Source organism: Loxodonta africana, chromosome X (genome assembly GCF_030014295.1).
Source record: "Loxodonta africana isolate mLoxAfr1 chromosome X, mLoxAfr1.hap2, whole genome shotgun sequence".
NCBI lineage: Eukaryota > Metazoa > Chordata > Mammalia > Proboscidea > Elephantidae > Loxodonta > Loxodonta africana.
In genome coordinates this window covers 80,192,179-80,216,515 of record NC_087369.1, presented here as the reverse complement: position 1 = coordinate 80,216,515, position 24,337 = coordinate 80,192,179, and the positions used below count along the sequence as shown (strand labels likewise).

The 24,337-nt window shown below is 39.2% G+C and overlaps 1 protein-coding gene across 1 annotated transcript in view; it reads left to right on the top strand.

The window, feature by feature from the left end:
- Positions 1-24,337, top strand: part of TEX11 (testis expressed 11) — a 472,254-nt gene that overhangs the window by 11,256 nt on the left and 436,661 nt on the right. Inside the window, 1 exon segment of the mRNA XM_064278445.1 lies at positions 22,940-23,019. Within this exon segment, the coding sequence (XP_064134515.1) occupies positions 22,940-23,019 (80 nt within the window).

Sequence of the window (24,337 nt, the reverse complement as noted above, 5' to 3'; positions counted from 1 at the left end):
GCATAGATGAGTGAGCACTTCCAGCTGCATTTGTTGAAACATCTCTGTTTGTGTTCTGTCAAATCCTGGAGACTTGTTTTTCACCAATGCCTTCAGTGCAACTTGGACTTGCTCCTTCAGCACCATGGGTTCCTGATCATATGCTACCTCTGAAATGGTTGAACGTCGACCAATTCTTTTTTGTATACTGACTGTGTGTATTCCTTTGATCTTCTTTTTTTGACTTTCAAAAATTTTTTATTGTGCTTTAAGTGAAAGTTTACAAATCAAGTCAGTCTTTCGTACAAAAATTTATATACACCTTGCTATGTACTCCTAGCTGCTCTCCCCCTAATGAGACAGCACACTCCTTCCCTCCACTCTCTGTTTTTGTGTCCATTCGGCCAGCTTCTGACCCCCTCTGCTGTCTCATCTCCCCTCCAGACAGGAGCTGCCCACATAGTCTCATGTGTCTACTTGATCCAAGAAGCTCACTCTTCACCAGTATCATTTTCTAACCCATAGTCCAGTCCAATCCCTGTCTGAAGAGTTGGCTTTGGGAATGGTTCCAGTCTTGGGCTAACAGAAGGCCTGGGGACCATAACCTCCAGGGTCCTTCTAGTTTCAGTCAGACCATTAAGTCTGGTCTTAGGAGAATTCGAGGTCTGCATTCCATTGCTCTCTTGCTCCCTCAGGTGTTCTTAGTTGTGTTCCATGTCAGGGCAGTCATCAGTTGTAGCTGGGCACCATCTAGTTCTTCTGGTCTCAGGCTGATGTAGTCTCTGGTTTATGTGGCCTTTTCTGTTTCTTGGGCTCATAATTACCAAGTGTCTTTGGTGTTCTTCATTCTCCTTTCCTCCAGGTGGGTTGAGACAAATTGATCAATCTTAGATGGCTGCTTGCTAGTGTTTAAGACCCCAGATGCCATTCTCCACAGTGGGATGCAGAATGTTTTCTTAATAGATTTTATTATGTCAGTTGACTTAAATGTCCCCTGAAACCATGATTTGCAAACCCCTGCCCCTGCTATGCTGGCCTTCGATGCATTCAGTTTATTCAGGAAACTTCTTTGCTTTTGGTTTAGTCCAGTTGTGCTGACCTCACATGTACTGTGTGTTGTCTTTCCCTTCTCCTAAAATAGTTCTTATCTAATTAGTGAAAACCCCTCTCCCTCCCTCCCTCCCCACTCTCATAACCATCAAAGAATATTTTCTTCTCTGTTTAAACTATTTTTCGAGTTCTTATAATAGTGGTCTCATACAGTGTTTGTCCATTTGCAACTGACTAAATTCACTCAGCATAATGCCTTCCAGATTCCTCCATGTTATGAAATGTTTCACGGATTAATCATTGTTCTTTATTGATGCATAGTGTTCCATTGTGTGAATATACCATAATTTGTTTATCCATTCTTCCATCAGTGGGAACCTTGGTTGCTTCCATCTTGTTGCTATTGAAAACAGTGCTGCAATGAACATGGGTGAGCATGTATCTGTTCGTGTATAGGCTCTTATTTCTCTAGGATATATTCCAAAGAATGGGATTGCTGGATTGTATGGTAGTTCTAGTTTTTTAAGGACATGCCTGATGGATTTTCAAAGTGGTTCTACCATTTTACATTCCCACCAGCAGTGTGTAAACGTTCCAGTCTCTCCACAACCTCTCCAACATTTATTATTTTGTGTTTTTTGGATTAATGCTAGCCTTGTTGGTATGAGATGGAATCTCATTGTAGTTTTGATTTGCATTTCTCTAATAGCTAATGGGGGGTTAATGGGTTTTAATAGCTAATGTTTGTGAGCATTTTCTCATTGTTACTTACCTGAATGTCTTCTTCAGTGAAGCGCCTGTTCATATCCTTTGCCTATTTTTTAACTGGTTTGTCTTTTTGTAGTTGAGTTCTTGCCGTATGTAGATTTTAGAGATTAGACACTGATCAGAAATGTCATAGCTAGAAACTTTTTCCCAGTCTGTAGGTAGTCTTTTTACTCTTTTGGTGAAGTCTTTGGTTGAGCATTAGTGTTTGGTTTTTAGGAGCTCCCAGTTATCTAGTTTCTCTTCTGGTATTTGTACATTTCTAATAATGTTTTGTATTCAGTTTATGTCATGTATTAGGGCACCTAGTGTTGTCCCTATTTTTTCTTCCACAATCTTTATTGTTACAGATTTTATATTTAGGTCTTTGATCCATTGTGAGTGAGTTTTTGTGCATGATGTGAGGTATGGGTCTTGTTTCATAATTTTGCAAATGGATATTCAGTTAATGCTGGCACCATTTATTAAAGATACTGTCTTTTCCCCATTTTACAGACTTTGTGCCTTTGTCAAATATCAGCTGTTTCTAGATGAATTACATCTGTATTTTCAATTCTGTTCCATTGGTTTATGTAACTGTTGTTGTACCAGTACCAGGCTGTTTTGACTACCATGGTGGTATAATAGGTTCTAAAATGAGGTAGTATGAGGCCTCCCGCCTTGTTCTTCTTTTTCAGTAGTGCTGTACTTATCCGGGGCCTCTTTCCATTCATATGAACTTGATGATTTGTTTCTCCATCTCATTAAAAAATGTGGTAGGACCCATGTTTATTGCAGCACTGTTTACAATAGGAAAAACATGGAAGCAACCAAGGTACCCATCAATGGATGAATGGATAAATAAATTATGGCATATTCACACAATGGAATACTACTCATGGATAAAGAACAGTGAGGAATCTGTGAAACATTTCATAACATGGAGGAACGTGGAAGGCATTATGCTGAGTGAAATTAGTCAGTTGCAAAAGGACAAATATTGTATAAGACCACTATTATAAGAACTTGAGAAATAGTTTAAACTGAAAAGAAAACATTCTTTTGTGGTTACAAGACGGGGGAGGGACGGAGGGTGGGAGAGCAGTACTCACTAATTAGATAGTAGATAAGAACTACTTTAGGTGAAGGGAAAGACAGCACACAATACAGGGAGGTCAGCACAACTGGAATAACCCAAAAGCAAAGAAGTGTCCTGAATAAACTGAATGGTTCGAAGGCGAGCGTAGCAGGGGCAGGGTTCTGGGACCATGGTTTCAGGGGACATCTAAGTCAATTGGCATAATAAAATCTATTAAGAAAACATTCTGCATCCCACTTTGAAGAGTGGCGTCTGGGGTCTTAAACGCTAGTAAGCAGCCATCTAAGATGCATCAATTGGTCTCAAGCCACCTGGATCAAAGGAGAATGAAGAACACCAAGGACACAAGGTGATTACGAGCCCAAGAGACAGAAAGGGCCACATGAACCAGAGACTACATCATCCTGAGACCAGAAGAGCTAGATGGTGCCTGGCTACAACCGATGACTGCCCTGACAGGGAACACAACAGAGAACCCCTGAGGGAGCAGGAGAGCAGTGGGATGCAGACCCCAAATTCTCATAAAAAGACCAGACTTAATGGTCTGACTGAGAATAGAAGGACCCCAGTGGTCATGACCCCCAGACCTTCTGTTGGCCCAGGACAGGAACCATTCCTGAAGCCAACTCTTCAGACATGGATTGGACTGGACAATGGGTTGGAAAGGGATGCTGGTGAGGAGTGAGCTTCTTGGATCAGGTGGACACTTGAGACTATGTTGGCATCTTCTGCCTGGAGGGGAGATGAGAGGGCGGAGGGGGTTAGAAGCAGGGGAAATGGACATGAAAAGAGAGAGTGGAGGGAGAGAGCGTCTCATTAGGGGGAGAGTAATTGGGAGTGTGTAGCAAGGTGTATATGGGTTTTTGTGTGAGAGACTGACTTGATTTGTAAACTTTCACTTAAAGCACAATAAAAATTATTAAAAAAATGTGGTAGGAATTTGGATCAGAATTACGTTGGTAGAGTAGACATTTTTACAGTGTTAAGTTTTCCCATCCGTGAGCAAGGTATGTTTTTCCACTTATGTAGGTCTCTTTTGGTTTTTTCAGTGGTGTCTTGTAGTTTTGTTTGTATAAGTCTTTTACATTTCTGGTAAGATTTGTTCCTAAGTATTTTATCTTCTTGGGGACTACTGTAAATGGTATTGATTTGGTGATTTCCTCTTCGATGTTCTTTTTGTTGGTGTAGAGGATTTTTTTTTTTAGAGGAATCCAACTGATTTTTTTATGTTTATCTTGTATCCTGACATTCTGCTGAATTCTTCTATTAGTTTCAGTAGTTTTTTTTGAGGATTCTTTAGGGTTTCCTGTGTACAAGATCATGTCATCTGTAAATAGAGACACTTTTACTTCTTCCTGACCAATCTGGATGCCCTTTATTTCTTTATCTAGCCTAATTGCCCTGGCTAGGATCTCCAGCACAATGTTGAGTAAGAGTGGTGATAAAGGGCATCCTAGTCTGGTTCCCGATCTCAAGGGGAATGCTTTCAGACTGTCCGTTTAGGATGATGGTGGCTGTTGGCTTTGTATAAATGCCCTTTATTACGTTGAGAAATTTTCCTTGTATTCCTATTTTTCTGAGAGTTTTTATCATGAATTGGTGTTAAACTTTGTCAAATGCCTTTTTTCATCAATTGATGAGATCATGTGGTTCTTGTCTTTTGTTTTATTTGTACGATGGATTACATTAATTGTTTTTCTAATGTTGAACCATCCCTGCATACCTCGTATGAATCTCACTTGGTCATGGTGAATTTTTTTTTTGATATTTTTTTGTATTTTGTTAGCTAGAATTTTGTTGAGGAGTTTTGCGTCCAAGTTCATGAGGGATATAGGTCTGTAATTTCCTTTTTTTGTGGTGTCTACCTGGTTTTTTTTTTTTTTTTGGTTTCAGGGACATGTTGGCTTCATAGAATGAGTTTGGGAGTGTTCCATCCTTTTCTGTGCTCTGAAATACCTTTAGTAGTAGTGGTGTTAACTCTTTGCTGAAAGTGTTAGAACTCTCCAGTGAAGCCGTCCAGGTCAGGGCTTTTTTTTGTTGGGAGTTTTTTAATTACCTTTTCAATCTCTTCTTTGGTTATGGATTTATTTAGTTGTTCTACCTCTGTTTGTGTTAGTGTAGGTAGGTAGCGTGTTTCTAGAAATTCATCCATTTCTTCTAGGTTTTCAAATTTGTTAGAGTATAATCTTTCGTAGTAATCTGATATGGTTCTTTTAATTTCTGTTGGGGCTCTTGTGGTATCATCCATCTTGTTTCTTATTCGGGTTATTTGGTTCCTCTCCTGTTTCTCTTTTGTCAGTTTGGCCAGTGGTTTATCAATTTTGTTAGTTTTTTCAAAGTACCCACTTTTGGTCTTGTTAACTCTTTCAATTGTTTTTCTGTTCTCTATTTCTTTTAATTCTGCTCTAATTTTTATTGTTTGCTCTCTTTTGGTGCCTGAGGGTTTCTTTTGTTGCTCTTTGTATTTGTTCAAGTTGTAGGGATAATTCTTTCATTTAACCCTTTCTTCTTTTTGTATGTGTGCATTTATTAATATAAGTTGACCTCTGAGCATTGCTTTTGCTGTGTCCCAAAGGTTCTGATAAGAAGTGTTTCATTCTCATTGGATTCTATGAATTTCTTTATTCCATCATTCATGTCTTCTATAACCCAGTTGTCTTTGAGCAGAGTATTGTTCAGTTTCCAAGTGTTCAATTTCTTTTCCCTGCTTTTTCTGTTCTTGATTTCTACTTTTATGGCCTTATGATCAGAGAAGTTGCTTTGTAATATTCAGTGTTTTGGATTTGATCTCCTTTTGATGGTTCCTGCATCTTTTAATATTTTCTCTGTAGAATCTTTCAGTGTTGGAACTAGAGATTTGAATTATTTTCTTTAGTTCTTTCAACTTGAAAAACGACAAGTGTGTTCTTCCCTTTTGGTTTTCTATCTCAGCTCTTTGCACATGGCATTATAATACTTTGACTTCTCAACGGACCCTTTGAAATCTTCAGCTCTTGTACGTCATCATTTCTTCCTTTGGTTTTAGCTACTCGACGATCAAGAGTAAGTTTTAGAGTCTCTTCTGACATCCATTTTGGTCTTTTTTTTCTTTCCTGTCTTCTTAATGACCTCTTGCTTTTTTCATGAATTGTCCCATCAATTGACTCTTCCTTTCACAAAAGCTTTCTCTGTAGCATGCAATGCTGTTTTATATAATTTTACCCACAGTAGAACTTTCAAAACTGGAGTCAATCCTCTCAAACCCTGCCACTGCTTTATCAACTAAGTTTGTGTAACATTCTAAATTCTTTGCCGTCATTTCAGCAATGTTCACAGAATCTTCACCAGGAGTCCACTACATCTCAAGAAACCACTTTCTTTGCTCATCCAAAAGAAACAACTACTCATCTGTTAAGTTTTATCATGAGATTGCAGCAATTCAGTAACATCTTCAGGCTCCAGTTCTAGTTCTCCTAGGAGTCTTAGTTCTTATAGTTATGGGAGGAAAATGTTAGAAATTTATGTATCGAAGAAACTTAGTACACACATGAACTGTGCTATATTAAAATACATTAACACTAGAAGTGGGGCCAAGATGGCAGAATAGTAAGATGCTTCCTGTGGTGTTCATATGACCTGAAAAAACCCAAATGAGTTGATTTTATATGCAATGAACATCAAAGACAAAGTTGGAGTCAGACTGAGTGGTGGGGGAGGGAGAGACAGTTAAGAAGCAACAAAGAAGTGCCAGACTTCAGCTAGGGGGCACCCAGTCAGCTGGATCGGTTGGTGCATGTGGGCTGGGACAAGCAGTAGCACTAGGGATGCTTTTTACCACATTGGGAGGGATTGGGGGGTCAAAGAGTCTGCAGAAGCCTCCAGAACCAGGGGCAAGCAGTGCTGGATCTGCTGAAGTTAAGTGCAAGTGTCTAATTTACCACATGGGATCAAAATAACCCCTCCCCCTATGAGACTTTCATAGCAAAAAATTGCCCCTTTTCCCCTCACCATCTCTCCTCCCCACTCCACTCCTATACCAGTCCAGCAGTATTCAACAACTGCCATGCCCCCAGGCCAGAAATCGGAGCTATCACCCCAAATCAGTCTGGTGGCTTTAGGGAAAAAAAAACATAAAAGCAAACAATAGCAAAACACCCCACCAATTCCACTAAGCTGGGTACTCAGAATTAACCACACCCAAACCAGCCTGGAGGCTTTAAAAAATTGCCATGCCTACCAAACTGGCAACTTAGGGTAGGCACTGCCCCTTTGCCTAGGCACAGGCATAAGGGGTCCATGGACTTCAAAAACACCTTTCACTCTGCCTGGACCTGCGTGGACCAGTTCAACAGTGTAGGCCCTCATTAACACAGAACAAAAGGAATATGCCTGAATCCTATTTGCAACTGCAACAGCCAAGGGGGAGCGGCAGAACTGTGACATCTGACACTACCATGCCCATTAAGCAGGGGCCTCACTCACCCACCCACATCAGGGGCTTGAGAACTGGCAGCTTCAACACATTCCACCTAGCCACCCACAACAGGGACCTGAGAATAAGTGGTGCCTCCCAGTCCTTACAGCCAGCAGAATTGGGTGCCCGAAGTCTGGATGCAAAACCCACTCATCTATGTGCTCCAGGGGTCATGGATGCGCCTTCCACCTAGGGATTTGGGCACTCATCAGCCCCCTACCTTGCCCAGCACGTAGTCCTCTACTGCAATCAGATACCTGTGCCTGCTCCAATCACTCCTACATAGCCCTGCATGTCTAGGACTGGAGGTGAGAACCTGCAACACTCAGTGACCATTGACCTGGACACCTGAGCTGAATCCACACAAGAAAAGTAAATGGACTCCTGGGTTCACACACCTTGTAGCAGCTCTAACCATCTGGTGACAGGATGTGAGAGCTTCCAAGACACCAATAATCAATGTAGCTCACATGCCCAGACTATTTGGGCATATCAGAACAGAACAAAACAAAACAAAAATCTAGGACACAGCAAGCAAACATGCAATAAATAAATATAATAACTTATTGGTGGCTCAGAGACAACAGTCAGTATTAAAGCACATAAAGAGGAAGATCAAGATGGCTCCAGCAAGCGACCAAAACAACCAGGAAACCTCATGGAGGAAGAGGAGGTCTTGGAATTACCAGAAGTATAATTCAAAAGATTAATACACAGAGCTCTTCAAGAGATCAGGAAGGAAATCAGGCAAAACTTAAACCAAGCCAAGGAACACACAGACAAAGCAATTGAGGAACTTAAGAAAGTTATTCAAGAACATAATGAAAAATTTAATAGGCTACAAGAATCCATAGACAGTAAGCAGAAATCCAAAAGACTAACAATAAACTTTCAGAATTAGACAACTCAATGGAAAGTCATAGGACCAGAATTGAGGACAGAGAAGTCAGAATTAGTGAGATTGAAGATAAAGCACTTGACACCAACTTATTTGAGGAAAAATCAGATAAAAGAATTAAAAACAATGAAGAAACTCTAAGAATTATGTGGGACACTATCAAGAGGAATAACCTACAAGTGATTTGAATACCTGAATTGGGACGGGGAGGGAGGGGAAGATAACAGAAAATACAGAGAAAATTGTTGAATATTTGCCAGTATGAAACTTCCCAATATCATGAAAGATAAGAAGATATCCAAGAAGCTCATCAAACCCCACACAGGGTAGGTCCCAAAAGTCACCAAGAAACATTATGATCAAACTTACCAAAACCAAACATAAAGAGAAAATTTTAAGAACGGCTAGGGATAAATGAAAAGTCATCTACAAAGGAGAGTCAATAAGACTAAGCTCTGACTACTCAGCAGAAACCATGCAGGCAAGAAGGCAATGGGATGACATACACAGAGCCTTGAAGGAAGAAAATTGCCAGGCAGGAATTATGTATCCAGCAAAACTGTCTCTCAAATATGAAGGTGAAATTAGGTCATTTCCAGATAAGCAGAAGTAAAGGGAATTTGTAAAAACTAAACCAAAATTACAAGAAATACTAAAGGGAGTCCTCTAGCTAAAGAACCAACAATATCAGATAACAACCCGAGATCAGAACACAGGACAGAAGAACCAGATTTCAAAGCAGATAAGGAAGTCACAATAATAAGTGAAAGCTAAAACACTCAAAATAGGGAAACAGACGTCAATACATAAAAGACGGCAACAAAGAAACAAAAAAGAAGGACTAAATAGTGTAGTCATAGAGCTTTCCTGTGGAGAGGAAGTTAAAGCAATATCAAGACATAAAAGATTCGTTTAAACTTAGAAAAATAGAGCTAAATCTTAAAAGTAACCACAAAGAAAACTAACAAATCTACAAATCAAAATAAAAAGGAAAAACATAAAGACTCAGCAAATGCAAAATCAACAGCAGTGAAAAAGATGAAAAGAAAATACATAAAGAAAAACAACTCAGAACAGAAAATTAAGTGTAACAAAGAAACTGTCAACATGACAAAAAAAATCAAAATGACAACACCAAACTCATACCTATCAATAATTACACTGAATGTAAATGGACTAAATGCACCAATAAAGACACAGAGAGTGGCAAAATGGATTAAAAAAACACAATCTGTCTATATGCTGTCTACAAGAGACACACCTTAGACATAAAGATACAAACAAACTAAACATCAAAGGATGGAAAAAAATACATCAAGCAAACCACAATAAAAAAAGAGCAGGAGTGGCAATATTAATCTCTGACAAAATAGACTTTAAAGCAAAATCCACCACGAAGGATAAGGAAGGACACTACATAATGATTAAAGGGCCAGTAAAAAAACTAAAAAAAAAAAAAAAAAAACTAAAAATTTTTTTTTTTTTAGTTTTTTTTATGCCAAGAGGACATAACCGCAATAAATATATATGCACCCAAAGACAGGACTCCAAAATACATCAAGCAAAGTCTAATAGCACTAAAAGGGAAATAGACAGCTCCACAATAATAGTGGTAGACTTCAACACACTACTTTCAGTGAAGGACAGAACATTTAGAAAAATGCTCACTAAAGACACAGAAGATCTAATTGCCTCGATCAGCCAACTTGACCTCATAGACATATACAGTACACTCCATCCAACAGCAGCCAAGTATACTTTTCTGATGCACAAGTAACATTCTCCAGAATGGATCACATATTAGACCACAAAGCAAGCCTTAACAGAATCCAAAGCATCAAAATATTACAAAGCATCTTTTCTGATCACAAATTCATAAAAGTAGAAATCAATAACAGAAGAAGCAAGGAAAAAAATCAAATACATGGAAACTGAAGAACAACTTGCTCAACAACTATTGGATTATAAAAGAAATCAATGATGGAATAAAGACATTGGTACAATCACATGAGAATGAGAACGCATCTTACCAGAACCTCTGGGACACAGCAGAAGCAGTGCTCAGAGGTTAATTTATAGCAATAAATGCACACGTCCAAAAAAGAAATGGCCAAAATCAAAACATTAACCTTACAACTCAAATAAATAGAAAGAGTGCAGTTAAAGAAGCCCTTGGGCACCAACGAAAGGAAGTAATAAAGATTAGAGCAGAAATAAATGAAATAGAGAATAGAAAAAAAATTGAAAGAGTCAAAAAGAGCAAAAGCTGGTTCTTTGAAAAAAATCAACAAAATCAATAAACCATTGCCAAACTGAAAAAAGAAAAACAGGATAGGAAGCAAGTAACTTGAGTAAGAAATGAGATGGGCAATATCACAATAGAACCAACTGAGAATTAAGAGGATCATAATAGAATACTATGAAAAATTGTACTCCAACAAATTTGAAAACCAAGAGGAAATGGACAAATTTCTAGAAACATAGTACCTACCTAAACTAACACAAACCGAGGTAGAAAAACTGAATAAACAAAAGAAGAGATTGAAGAGGTAAAAAATAACATCCCCCCCCAAAAAAAAAAGCCCTGGGCCAGACGGCTTCATTGGAGAATTCTACCAAACATTCAGAGAACAGTTAACACCACTGCTACTAAAGGTATTTCAGAGCATAGAAAAGGATGGAATACTTCTGAACTCATTCTATGAAGCCAGCATAAACCTGATAGCAAAAGACACCTCAAAATAAGAAAATTTCAGACCGATACCCTTCATCAACATAGACGCAAAAATCCTCAACAAAATTCTAGCCAATGGAATTCAATAACATATGAAAAAAATAATTCATCATGACCAAGTGGGATTCATACCCGGTATGCAGGGATGGTTGGACATTAGAAAAACGATCAGTGTAATCCCCCACATAAATAAAACAAAAGAACCACATGATCTTATTAATTGGTGCAGAAAAGGCATTTGACAAAGTCCAACACCCATTCCTGATAAAAACTCCCAGCAAAATAGGAATAGAAGGGAAATTCTTTGATATAATAAAGGATATATAAACAAAGTCAACAGCCAACATCATCCTAAACGGAGCATCTTCTTTTTTAATTTATTTTTTATTGTACTTTAAATGAAGGTTTACAGAACAAACTAGTTTCTTCTCAAACAGTTAGTACACACATTGTTCTATGACATGGGTTAACAACCCCACGACGTGCCAAAAACTCTCCCTTCTCAACCCTGGTTTCCCATTACCAGCTTTCTGTTCCCTCCTGCCTTCTAGTCCCTGCCCCAGGGCTGGTGTGCCCCTTTAGTCTTTTGTTCCATGGACCTGTTCAATCTTTGGCTGAAGGGTGAACCTCATTACTGAGCTGAAAGGGTGTTAGGGGGCCATACTCTCAGGGTTTGTCCAGTCTCTGTCAGGCCGGCAAGTCTACTTTTTGAGTTGGAATTTTGTTCTACATTTTTCTCTGGCTCTGTCCTGGACCCTCTATTGGGATCCCTGTCAGAGCAGTCAGTGGTGGTAGCTGGGCACCATCTAGTTGTACTGGCCTCAGTCTGGTGGAGGCCGTGGTAGATGTGGTCCATTAGTCCTTTGGACTAATCTTTCCCTGTATCTTTAGTTTTCTTCATTCTTCCTTGTTCCTGAAGTGGCGAGAACAGTGGAGTATCCTAGATGGCTGCTCACAGGCTTTTAAGACCCCAGATGCTATGCAGCAAAGTAGAATGTAGAACATTTCCTTATGAAGTATGTTATGCCAATTGAGCTAGGTGTTCCCTGAAACCATGGTCCCCACAGGCTTCGGCCCAGCAAGTTGGTCCTTCAGGGAGTTTGGATGTGTCTATGGAGCTTTTTATGGAGCTACCATGACCTTGCCTTATACAGGTTGTGCCAGCTTCCCCAGTACTGTGTACTCTTACCCTTCACCAAAGTTTCCACTTATCTATTGTCTATTAAGTGTTTTTAAATGGAGAGAGTCTTTAAGAATTCCCCTTGAGAATGGGAACCAGACAAGGATGCCTTTTATCCCCACTCTTATTCAACATTCTACTGGAGGTCCTAACTAGAGCAATAAGGCAAGAAAATGAAATAAAGGGCATCTAAATTGCTAAGCAAAAAGTAAAAGTACCCTTATTTGCAGATGATATGGTCTTATACACATAAAACCCTTAAGAATCCACAAGAAAACTCCTGGAACCAACAGAAGATTCCAGCAAAGTATTAGGATGCGAGACTAACATACAAAAATCAACTGGATTCCTCTACACCAACACAGAGAACTTCAAAAAGGAAATCACCAAAGCAATACCATTTACAATAGCCCCTAAGAAGATAAAATACTTAGGAATAAACCTAACCAGAGTTGTAAAAGACATATACAAAGAAAACTGCAAGACACTATTGCAAGAAACAAAAACAGACCTAAATAAGTGGAAAGACATACCATGCTCATGGATAGGAAAACTCAACATTGTGAAAATGTCTATTCTACCCAAAGCGATCTACAGATACAATGCAATCCCAATCCAAATTCCAAGGACATTTTTTAATGAGATTGAGAAACAAATCACCACCTTCATATGGAATGGGAAGATGTCCTGGATAAGTAAAGCATTACTGATGAAAAAGAACAAAGTGGGAGGCCTCACACTTCCTGATTTTAGAACCTGTTCTACTGCTACAGTAGTCAAAACAGCTTGATATGACAACAGTTACATAGACCAGTGAACAGATTTGATAACCCAGATATAAATCTGTCCACCTCTGAGCAGCAGATATTTGACAAAGGCCAAAGCCCATTAAATGGGGAAAAGACAGTCTGTTTAACAAATGGTGCTGGCATAACTGGGTATCCATCTGCAAAAAAATGAAACAAGACCCATGCCTCACACCATGTACAAAAACTAACTCAAAATGAATCAAAGACCTAAATATAAAATCTGAAATGATAAAGATCATGGAAGAAAAAATAGGGACAACAGTAGGAGCCCTAATACTTGGTGTAAACAGAATACAAACCATAACTAACAATGCACAAACACCAGAAGAGAAACCAGATAACTGGAAACCCCTGAAAATCAAACACTCATGTTCATCAAAAGACTTCATCAAAAGAATAAAAAGAGAACTTACGGACTGGGGAAAAAATTTTGGCTACAACACATCTGATGAGGGTCTGATCTCTAAAATATATAAGATACTGGAACACCTCAACAACAAAAGCACAACTAATCCAATTAAAAAATGGGCAAAGGGTATGAGCAGACACTTCACCAAAGAAGACATTCAGGCAACTAAGAGACACATGAGGAAATATGCAAATCAAAACTACCAGGAGATACTATTTCACCCCAACAAGGCTGACACTAATCCAAAAAAAAAAAAACAGTACAAAATAACAAATGTTAGAGAGGTTGTGGAGAGATGGGAACACTTATACACTGCTGGTGGGAATGTGAAATGGTACAACTGCTTTGGAAATCAATTTGGCACTTCCTTAAAAAGCTAGAAATAGAAGTTCCATATGATCCGGCAATGCCACTCCTAGGAATATATCCTAGAGAAATAAGAGCTGTCACATGAATAGGTATATGCACACCCATATTCATTGCAGCAATGTTCACAATAACAAAAGGATGGAAACAACCTAGATGCCCATCAACAGATGAATGAATAAGCAAATTATGGTACATACACACAATGGAATACTATGCAACGATAAAGAGCAATTATTTAAACATCTCACAACATGGATGAATCTGGAGGGCATTATGCTGAGTGAAATTAGTCAATCACAAAAAAGACAAATATTGTATGAGACCACTATTATAAGAAATCAAGAAAATATTTAAACGCAGAAGAAAAGATTCTTTGATGTTATGAGGGTGGGGAAGGAGGGAGAGCGGAATTCACTAACTAGGTAGTAGACAAGAATTATCTTAGGCAAAGGGAGGGATAGCACACAATACAGAGGAAGTCAGCGCAATTGGACTAATGCAAAAGCTGAGAAGTTTCTTGAACCAACCAAACATTTTGAGGGACAGTGTAGGTTTGGGGATCATGGTTTCAGGGGACATTTAAGTCAATTGGCATAACAAAGTTTGTTAAGGAAATGTTCTTTTTCCCACTTTGGTGAGTGACGTTATTGGTCTTAAAAGCTTGCAAGAGGCCATCTAAGATGTATCAATTGGTCCCAACTCACTTTGAGCAAAGGAGAGTGAACACCAAAGACACAAGGAAAATACTAGCCCAAGAGAAAAAAGTCCCCATAAACCAGAGACTTCATCAGCCTGAGACCAGAAGAACCAGATGGTGCCCGGCTACAATCAGTACTGTCCTGACAGGGAACACAACAAAGATTCCCTGATGGAGCGGGAGAAAAGTGTGCAGCAGAATTCAAAATCACATAAAAAGAGCAGTTTTAATGGTCTGACTGAGACTGGAGGAACTCCCGAAGCCATGTTCCCAGATGCCGTGGTAACCCAGAACTGAAACCATTCCTGAAGCCCACTCTTCAGACAAAGATTAAACCGGAGTATAAAACATAAAATAATACTCATGAAGAGTGTGCTTCTTAGTTCAAGCAGATACAGGAGACCAAAGAGGCAGCTCCTGCCTGGAGGTAGGATGAGAAGGCAGGAAGGGACAGGTTGAGTGGACACAAGAAACGCTGGGTGGAAAGGGGAGTGTGCTGTCACATTACAGGGATTGCAACTACTGTCACATAACAATATGTGTATAAATTTTTGTATTGGAAATTAACTTGAGATGTAGACTTTCACCTAAAGCACAAAAACAGCATCAAAAAAATTGGATCCAATAAAATCCAATTATACATTAAAAAATATACATTAACTCTAAACTCATGCCATTCTGCATATCAAGGAACATTGTTCTGACTGGTTTTCACTACTCATCAAATAGCAGGAATATGGTAGATGAAGTGAGCACTGCAGCCCTAGGACCTCATCCAGGGTACTGCCTCACTACCTATATATAAAAAAAGCAGTTCTTAATTAGATATTGGGGTGCACAACAGGTGAGACCCTGTGTTTTCATCTGCCAGAGCTGGCAGGGCACCTCATTGCCATCTGATCTAACCTCTTCCCCCACCCCAACCTTGGAGGTTTTGATTAAGTAGATTTAGGATGAAGCTTGGCATCTATATAATTTGAAAAAAAATTTCAGGTAATTCTCATGTTCACCAAATGTTAAGAACCATTGATGTTGAGAGATGAACTTCGTGGTGACATTTTAATCTTCAATTCTCTGGTTAGAACTGGGAAGAAAAAAAAAACAAAGACAGGAGTCCAAAAGAAAAAATTCAAGACATTCAGGTGGCTAACAGACACATGAAGAAATGCTCATGATCATGAGGCATTAGAGAAATGCAAATCAAAACTACAATGAGAAATCATCTCACCCTGACATTACTGGCACTAATCAAAAAAACAGAAAATAGCAAATGTTGGCGAGGTTGTGGGGAGATCATACCCTGTAGGGTCACTATGATTGGAATCCACTCAATGGCAACGGATATGGGATGCACTGCTGGTGGGAATGTGAAATGGTACAACCAAAGTGATAATGGTGCCTCCTTAAAAAGCTAGAAATAGAAATATCATATTATGCAGCAATCCCACTCCTGGGAATACATCCTAGAGAAATAAGAATCATCACACGAATAGACATATGCACACCAATGTTCACTGCAGCATTATTCACAGCAGCAATAAGATGGAAACAACCTTAGTGCTCATCCACAGATGAATACCAAAAAATCAAACCCATTGCTGTAGATTCTGACTCATAGTGACCCTATAGGACAGAGTAGAAGTGCCGCATAAGCTTTCCAAGGAGTGGCTGGTGGATTCGAACTGCCGACCTTTTGGTTAGCAGCTGTAGCTCTTAACTATTGTGCCACTAGGGCTCCAACAGATTAATGGATAAACCAAGTATAGGACATACAGCAGAACATAGTCTGATATAGTGTTGAAAGATGAGCCCTCAGGTTGGAAGGCACTCAAAAGATGACTAGGGAAGAGCTGCTTCCTCAGAGTCGACCTTAAGGCCATGGATGGAGTCAAGATTTTGGGACCTTCATTTGCTGATGCGGCAGGACTCAAAATGAGAAGAAACAGCAGCAAACTGTACAAAGTATGAATCTAGGAAAATTGGAAGTTGTCAAAAATGAAATGGAACGCATAAACATCTATGTCCTAGGCATTAACCCCATTGTCGTTGAGCCAATTCTGACTCATAGTGACCTATAGGATAGGGTAGAACTGCCCCATAGGGTTTCCAAGGAGCAGCTGGTGGATTCCAACTGCTGACTTTCTGGTTAACAGCTGAACGCTTAACCACTGCACCACCAGGGCTCCATCCTAGACACTAGTGAGTTGAAAAGGACTGGTACAGGCTATTCTGAATTGGACAATCATATGGTCTACTATGCTGGGAATGACAAAATGAAGAGGAATGGCATTGCATTCATTGTCAAAAAGAACATTTCAAGATCTATCCTGAAGTACAACACTGTCAGTGATAGGATAATATCCATACACCTAGAAGGAAGACTAGTTAATACTACTATTATGCAAATTTCCATGCCAACCACTAAGGCCAAAGATGAAGAAATTGAAGATTTCTACCAACTTCTACAGTGTGAAATTGATCAAACATGCAATCAAGGTGCATTGATAATTACTGGTGATTGGAATGCAAAAGTTGAAAACAAAGAAGAAGAAACAGTAGTTGAAAAATATGGCCTCGGTGATAGAAATGATGCCAGAGATCCATGAGAGAATTTTGAAAGACCAATGATTTCTTCATTGCAAATACCTTTTTTCAACAACAAACATCAGGTATACACGTGGACCTCGCCAGATGGAATACACAGGAATCAAATCAACTACATCTGTGGAAAGAAACAATGGAAAAGGTCAGTATTATCAGTCAGAACAAGGCCAAGGGCTGACTGCTGAACAGACCATCAGTTGCTCCTATGCAAGTTCAAGTCGAAGATGAAGAAAATTAAAACAAGTCCACTAGAGCTGAAGTATGACCTTGAGTATATTCCACTGGAATTTAGAGATCATGTCACGAGTAGATTTGACACATTGAACACTAGTGACCAAAGAACAAACAAGTTGTGGAATGACATCAAGGACATCATACATGAAGAAAGCAAGAGGTCATTAAAAAGACAGGAAAGAAAGACCAAAACGGATATCAGAAGACTCTGAAACTTGTTCTTGAATGTACAGTAGCTAAAGCGAAAGGAAGGAAAGATTAAGTAAAAGAGCTGAACAGAAGATTTCAAAGGGTGGCTTGAGAAGACAAAGTAAAGTATTATAACGAAATGTGCAATGACCTGGAGTTAGAAAACCAAAGGGGAAGAACATGCTCAGCATTTCTCAAGCTGAAAAAACTGAAGAAAGAATTCAAGCCTTGAGTTGCAATATTGAAGGATTCTGTGGGCAAAATATTAAACGATGCAGGAAGCATCAAAAGAAGGAGGAAGGAATACACAGAGGTACTTTATCAAAAAGAATAGGTTGACATTTAACCATTTCAGGAGGTAGCATATGATCAAGAACTGATGGTACCAAAGGAAGAAGTCCAAGCTGTAGTGAAGGCATTGGCGAAAAACAATGAGATGTTTCAACAAACTGATGCAGTGCTGGAGGTACTCACTCGTTTATGCCAAGAAGTTTGAAAGACAAGTACTTGGACAACCAACGGGAAGAGATCCATATTTTTACCTGTTCCAAAGAAAGCTTATCCAATAGAATGCAAAAATTATCGAACAGTATCGTTAACATCACACACAAGTAAAATTTCGTGAAGATCATTCAAAAGCAGTTACAGCAATACATCAACAGGGAACTGCCAGAAATTCAAGCCAGATTCAGAAGAGGATGTGGAACAAGGGATGTCATTGCTGATGTCAGATAGATCTTGGCTGAAAGTAGAGAATTCCAGGAAGATGTCTATCTGTGTTTTATTGAGTATGCAAAGGCATTCGACTGTGTGGATCACAATATATTATTGATAACATTGCAAAGAATGGGAATTACAGAACATTTAATTGTATTCATGAGGAACCTGTACATAGACCAATAGACATTTGTTTGAACAGAACAAGGAAATACTGTGTGGTTTAATGTCAAGAAGGGTGTATGTCAGGGTTGTATTTTTCCACTATACTTATTCAATTGGTATGCTGAGCACATAATCTGAGAAGCTGGATTATATGAGGAAGAACGCAGCATAAGGATTGGAGGAAGACTCATTAGCAACCTGCGATATGCAAATGACACAACCTTGCTTGCTGAAAGTGAAGAGGGCTTGAAGCACTACTGACGAAGATCAAAGACTATAGCCTTCACTACGGCTTACGCCTCAACATAAAGAAAACAAAAATTCTCACAAGTGGGCCAGTAAGCAACGTCATGATAAATGGAGAAAATATCGAAGTTGTTAAGGGTTTCATTTTACTTGGATTCACAATCAACGCCCATGGAAGCAGCAGTCAAGAAATCGAATGACTCATTGCATTGGGCAAATCTGCTACAAAAGATCTTTTTAAAGAATTAAAAAGCAAAGATGTCACTTTAAGGGGCTAAGGTGCTCCTGACCCAAGCCGTGGTGTTTTCAGTCACTTCATATGCATGTGAAATCTAGACAATGAAGAAGGAAGAGCAAAGAAGAATTGAATCATTTGAATTATGGTGTTGTTGAAGAATATTGAATATATCATCGACTGCCAGAAGAACGAACAAATCTGTCTTGGAGGAAGTACAGCCAAAATGTTCCTTAGAAGTAAGGGTGGTTAGATTTCATCTTACATCCTTTGGACATCTTATCAGGAGGGACAAGTCCCTAGAGAAGGAATTAATCCTTCTTTAAAGTAGATGATCAGCGAAAAAGAGGAAGACCCTCAATGAGATGGTTGGTCAGTGGCTGCAACAATGGACTCAAACAACAACTATTGTGAGGATGGCACAGGACTGGGCGTTTCCTTCTGTTGTGCATAGAGTCGCTGTGAGTTGCAACCGACTCGACGACATCTATCAATGACAAGAACACACAATGAAATACTATGCAACTGTAAAGAACAATGGTGAATCCATGAAATGTCTCACAACCTGGATGAATCTGTAGGTCATTATGCTGAATGAAATAAGTCAATCACAAAAGGAAAAATATTGTATGAGACCACTATTATAAAGAAACAAGAAAATTCTGTTTACACACAGGTGAAAAAAAACAATCTTTGATGGTTATGAGGGACTGGAGGGTTTAGGAGGGGAAAACACTAACCAGGTAGTAGACAAGTGTTAACTTTGGTGAAGGGAAAGACAACACACAATATAGGGGAAGTTAGCACAACTTGACCAAGGCAGTCATAGAAGCTTCCTAGACACATCCAACCAGCTTGAGGGACCGAGTTACTTACTGCAGCCGAGGGCTGGAGACCATGGTCTCAATTGGCATAACATGGTTCGTAATGAAAATGTTCTACAGTCTGCCTTGGTGAGTAGTGCCTGGGGCCTTAAAAGCTTGCTAGTGGCCCTTTGAGATATATCTAGTGGTCCCATTCTGTCCAGAGCAAATGAGAATGAAGAAAATCAGAGACACAAGGAAATATTAGTCCAAAAGACTAAAGGACCACGTGAACCACAAGCTTCACCAGCCTGAGCACAGAACTAGATGGTGCCCAGCTACCACTGCTGATGGCTCTGACAGGGATTACAATGGAGAGTCATGGACAGAATGGGAGAAAAATGTAGAAGAAAATTCAAATTCATGAAAAAAAAATAAAGCTAGACTTACTGTTCTGACAAGGCCTGGAGGAACTCCAAGACTACAGCCCCCAGACACTCTGGTAACTCAGAACTAAGCCACTCCCAAAGTTCACCTTTCAGCCAAGGTTTGACAGGCCTATAAAACAAACAATAACACACATGAGGAGTGTGCTTCATAGTTCAATCAAGTGTACGAGACCAAATGGGCAACACCTGCCCAGAAGTAAAGACAAAGCAAAGCAGGAAGCGACAGGAAGATTGGACAAATGGACACAGGGAACCCGGGGTGTAAAGGGAAAGGGGGAGAGTGCTGACAAAATGTGGGGATGGCAACCAATGTCAGAAAACAATTTGTACATAAATTTTTTAATAAGAAAGTAATGTGAGCTGTAAACATTCACCTAAAGCACAATATAATTAAAAAAAATTCTAAAGGAGACTCATTACTCACTTTTTCACTGCATATTTATTCTGTATGAGGTTGTCATGCCATGTTATGACAGACAGTAGGTGAAAGGTATAAGGCAAGACTCCAGAACAAAGATACCAGGCACATACTATGCTTGAGTGTCTGGGAAAAAAATAGATTAAAGGTCAATTAAGAATAAAAATAAAGAACTCATAAATGCTAGAGGGCACAACATTATATGTTGTCTGAAGTCAATTCAGATATCAGACTATGGGCACTGATGGAGCAGAGTAAGGCAGATGTTCATCAGAGTTAGTCAGCAAACAACGGAGCAAGATGCTTATAATATAGGGGGGTGAAGAAAAGGCTGGATAGAGCTAAAGGAACAGAGAAAACATCTTTATACTGAAGTGGTCTCAGCCTAAAACACCTTTGGCCTGAAGACTTGTTGGTTAATAACTATAAACAGCTGTATCATGAATGTTGTGGTCGGAGTAGCATTCTTAGACTGCAAAGTTTTCTACAGAGGGACATTAATGAATGCTGAACCTGGATAGTGTGAGGCCAAGGGTATGGTGACCATTGTGAAATGTTGCTGTGAAGTCAGGGAAGGTGATCTTTGGGACTGCTGTTCATGTAAAGTAGTAAGGACGCAAAACAGATTGCTGGGGCTTACTGAAAATGAGTGGGCAGCAATAAAATAGAGATAGCAAGTAGATCATTCAATTCATATAGTTGTGAGGGAGAGGAGAAATGGAATGGTAGCTTGAAGTGCAGTGTGGTCAATTCCTTCCCCCCCCACCCCGGAGGTGGGTGTGTTTGAAGGTAGAGGGGAAGGAGTAAGTTGAGAGGGAGGTACTGAAGATGCCTTTGAAGAGAGGAAATAATTGAGACATCAAGGTCCTTGAGAATACTGAAAAATTAGGAAACTTTGGAAAAAAGAAAATAAACATTTTCAAAACTGGAAATGTAAGTAAATGTAAATATATGATTAGAAATTACTTGACAAAAAGATTTTTTCCAAGAAACAAATTAATTGTGTAAAGGAATTAACAAATTTTACATTTTGTGACAGATAGTAAAGATCTGACCACTTCATTGACCACATAAATTTAGTTGGGCAAATATTCTCTTTTTCATTGAAATATTATTTAGAAATGACTGCTGAAATCTAACGTTAAGGCAACTAACTCAGTTGTATGTGAAGTCATCTTTAAAAAGCTTGGCTATGTTTTATGATGAAACTACAGAAATAAAGAGGTCGCAATTACTCAAACTTAAAAATAGGGAAAATAAACAGTATAGTGAAGATATTTGTATTTACTAAATTCTGTCTCAAGAACTTCTGAGTCATCTACACAAAAGAGTATATTTAGAAAGTTTCACATTTTAAGAGAAGAAATCTAAAACTGTCCTGATGTGCAGAGATTTTGTCAGATGCTGATATCTTTAGAATTATTCTCCTGCTAACATGGTACATACAAGAACATTACATGGAGTCATGTATCTTCAGTGAGTCTTTGGTATTTAAGACCTGGAGAAATTAAAATTTGAGAATTAAATATTTCTGTGACTGGAGCATGAAGCAGATGATTTATTTGATGAGTCTTAGGTTATGTACTTTTTTTAAAATAATTTTTGTTGTGCTTTAAGTGAAAGTTTACAAATCAAGTCAGTCTGTCACATATAAACTTATATACACCTTACTACATACTCCCACTTACTCTCCCCCTATTGAGTCAGCCCACTCCCTCCTTCTAGTCTCTCCTTTCATGACTGTTTTGCCAATTTTTAACCCCCTCTACCCTCCCATCTCCCCTCCAGACAGTAGATGCCAACATAGTCTCAAGTGTCCACCTGATGCAAGTAGCTCACTCCTCATCAGCATCTCTCTCCAACCCATTGTCCAGTCCCTTCCATGTCTGATGAGTTGTCTTTGGGAATGGTTCCTGTCCTGGGCCAACAGAAGGTTTGGGGACCATGACCGCCGGGGTCCTTCTAGTCTCAGTCAGACCATTAAGTCTGGTCTTTTCATGAGAATTTGGGGTCTGCATCTCACTGTTCTCCTGCGCTCTCAGGGGTTCTCTCTTGTGCTCCCTGTCAGGGCAGTCATCGGTTGTGGCCGGGCACCATCTAGTTCTTCTGGTCTCAGGATGATGTAAGTCTCTAGTTCATGTAGCCCTTTCTGTCTCTTGGGCTCATAGTTATCATGTGACCTTGGTGTTCTTCATTCTCCTTTGATCCAGGTGGGTTGAGACTCATTGATGCATCTTAGATGGCTGCTCGCTAGTGTTTAAGATCCCAGATGCCACACTTCAAAGTGGGATGCAGAAGGTCATATACTTTTGAAAATTGCTTTTAAAAAAGGTCTTTAGAGTTCTTATTTTTAATAATAGCTACAAAACTGGTTTCACATCTGTCCTCATTTCTCCTTATAGGTATATATAAAAGGATAATGTTTTGTGTTCATGGGTGTCTAATTACTGTTTTGCAGTACGTCATGTTGCTTGCAAGCTAGTGTGCATGTGTGAAGGCTCAATTCCTTCAGAAGAAGCTGTTCGAAGACAGATTTTGGTAAGTCCCAATTAATTGAGGAGAACGTGCGAATGGAATGAAAAATAAAAAAACCAAACCCGTTGCCGTTGAGTTTATTCTTACTCATAGAGACCTCATGTATGCAGAGTAGAACAGCACTGCATCGGGTTTCAAGACTGTGACCTTTCAGAAGCAGATTGCCAGGCCTTTCTTCCAAGGCGCCTGTGGGTGTGTTCGAATCGTCAGCCTTTCAGTTAGCAGTTGAGTGTTCAACCATTTGTGCCACCCAGGGACCACTCAAATGCAATGAGATGGTGGTGGTTCTTATGAAGACGATTGAAGTTAGTGTAAATCTGGAAGGAGGTTGAATCCTTTAATGCTATCCATGTTCCTTTTATGATAGGTGTATTTACTAGAGTTAAAGGTCTCAACAGTACTATAGTTGTTATTACAGTAGTTCAGTAGACTCAATATTGAACTTATAATTCAGAATTTATGAATTATTTTTGCTTTTACCACCTCTAACTTGTTAGAATAACAGTTTCTACATGTAGAAGGATTGAATAGTATTATTTAGTCTTAAAAGAATTTTTTGGAGTAATAAATAATGAAAATTATGTAGCATTCAGCAAGTAAAGAGTACAGGATTTGAAGTCTGCAGACCTAGGTTTGAATCTGAACTTTGTGGCTTACTAACTGTGTGACTTTGGAAGATCCTCATTTGTAAAATGGGAATAATATTATCTACCTTAAGGTGTTGTGGAGTTAAAATTAGAATTTTGTGTCCGCGAAGAATATTGAATACACCACAGACTGCCAGAAGAACAAACAAATCTATCTTGGAGGAAGTACAGCCAGAGTGCTCCTGAGAAGCAAGGATGGTGTGGCTTCGTCTCACTTATTTTGGACATGTTGTCAGGAGGGACCAATCCCTAGAGTAGGGCATCATGCTTGGTAAGGCAGAGGATCAATGAAAAAGAGGAAGGCCCTCAACCACATGGGTTGACAGTGCTGCAACAATGGGTTCAAACATAGCAATGATTGTAAGGATGGTGCAGGACGGGCAATGTTTCATTCTGTTATACATAAGATCACTATGAGTTGGAGCTGACTTGAAGACATGTAAAAATTATAATCATGACTGGAACTAGAAGTCCTTCCCTTGCATTTTTATTATTTTAAAAATTGATTTATTTGAGCATTTACTTCCCACATTCATACATAAGTATGTATGTAGCATACATACAAATATATATGTTTAAATAAAATAAAAATTTTCACAAAAGTTATGGAAGTGTTGAAAAGTAGCTCTCCGCCCGCTCCCTCCCTACCCACTGTCTTACTCCCTAGAGGCAAC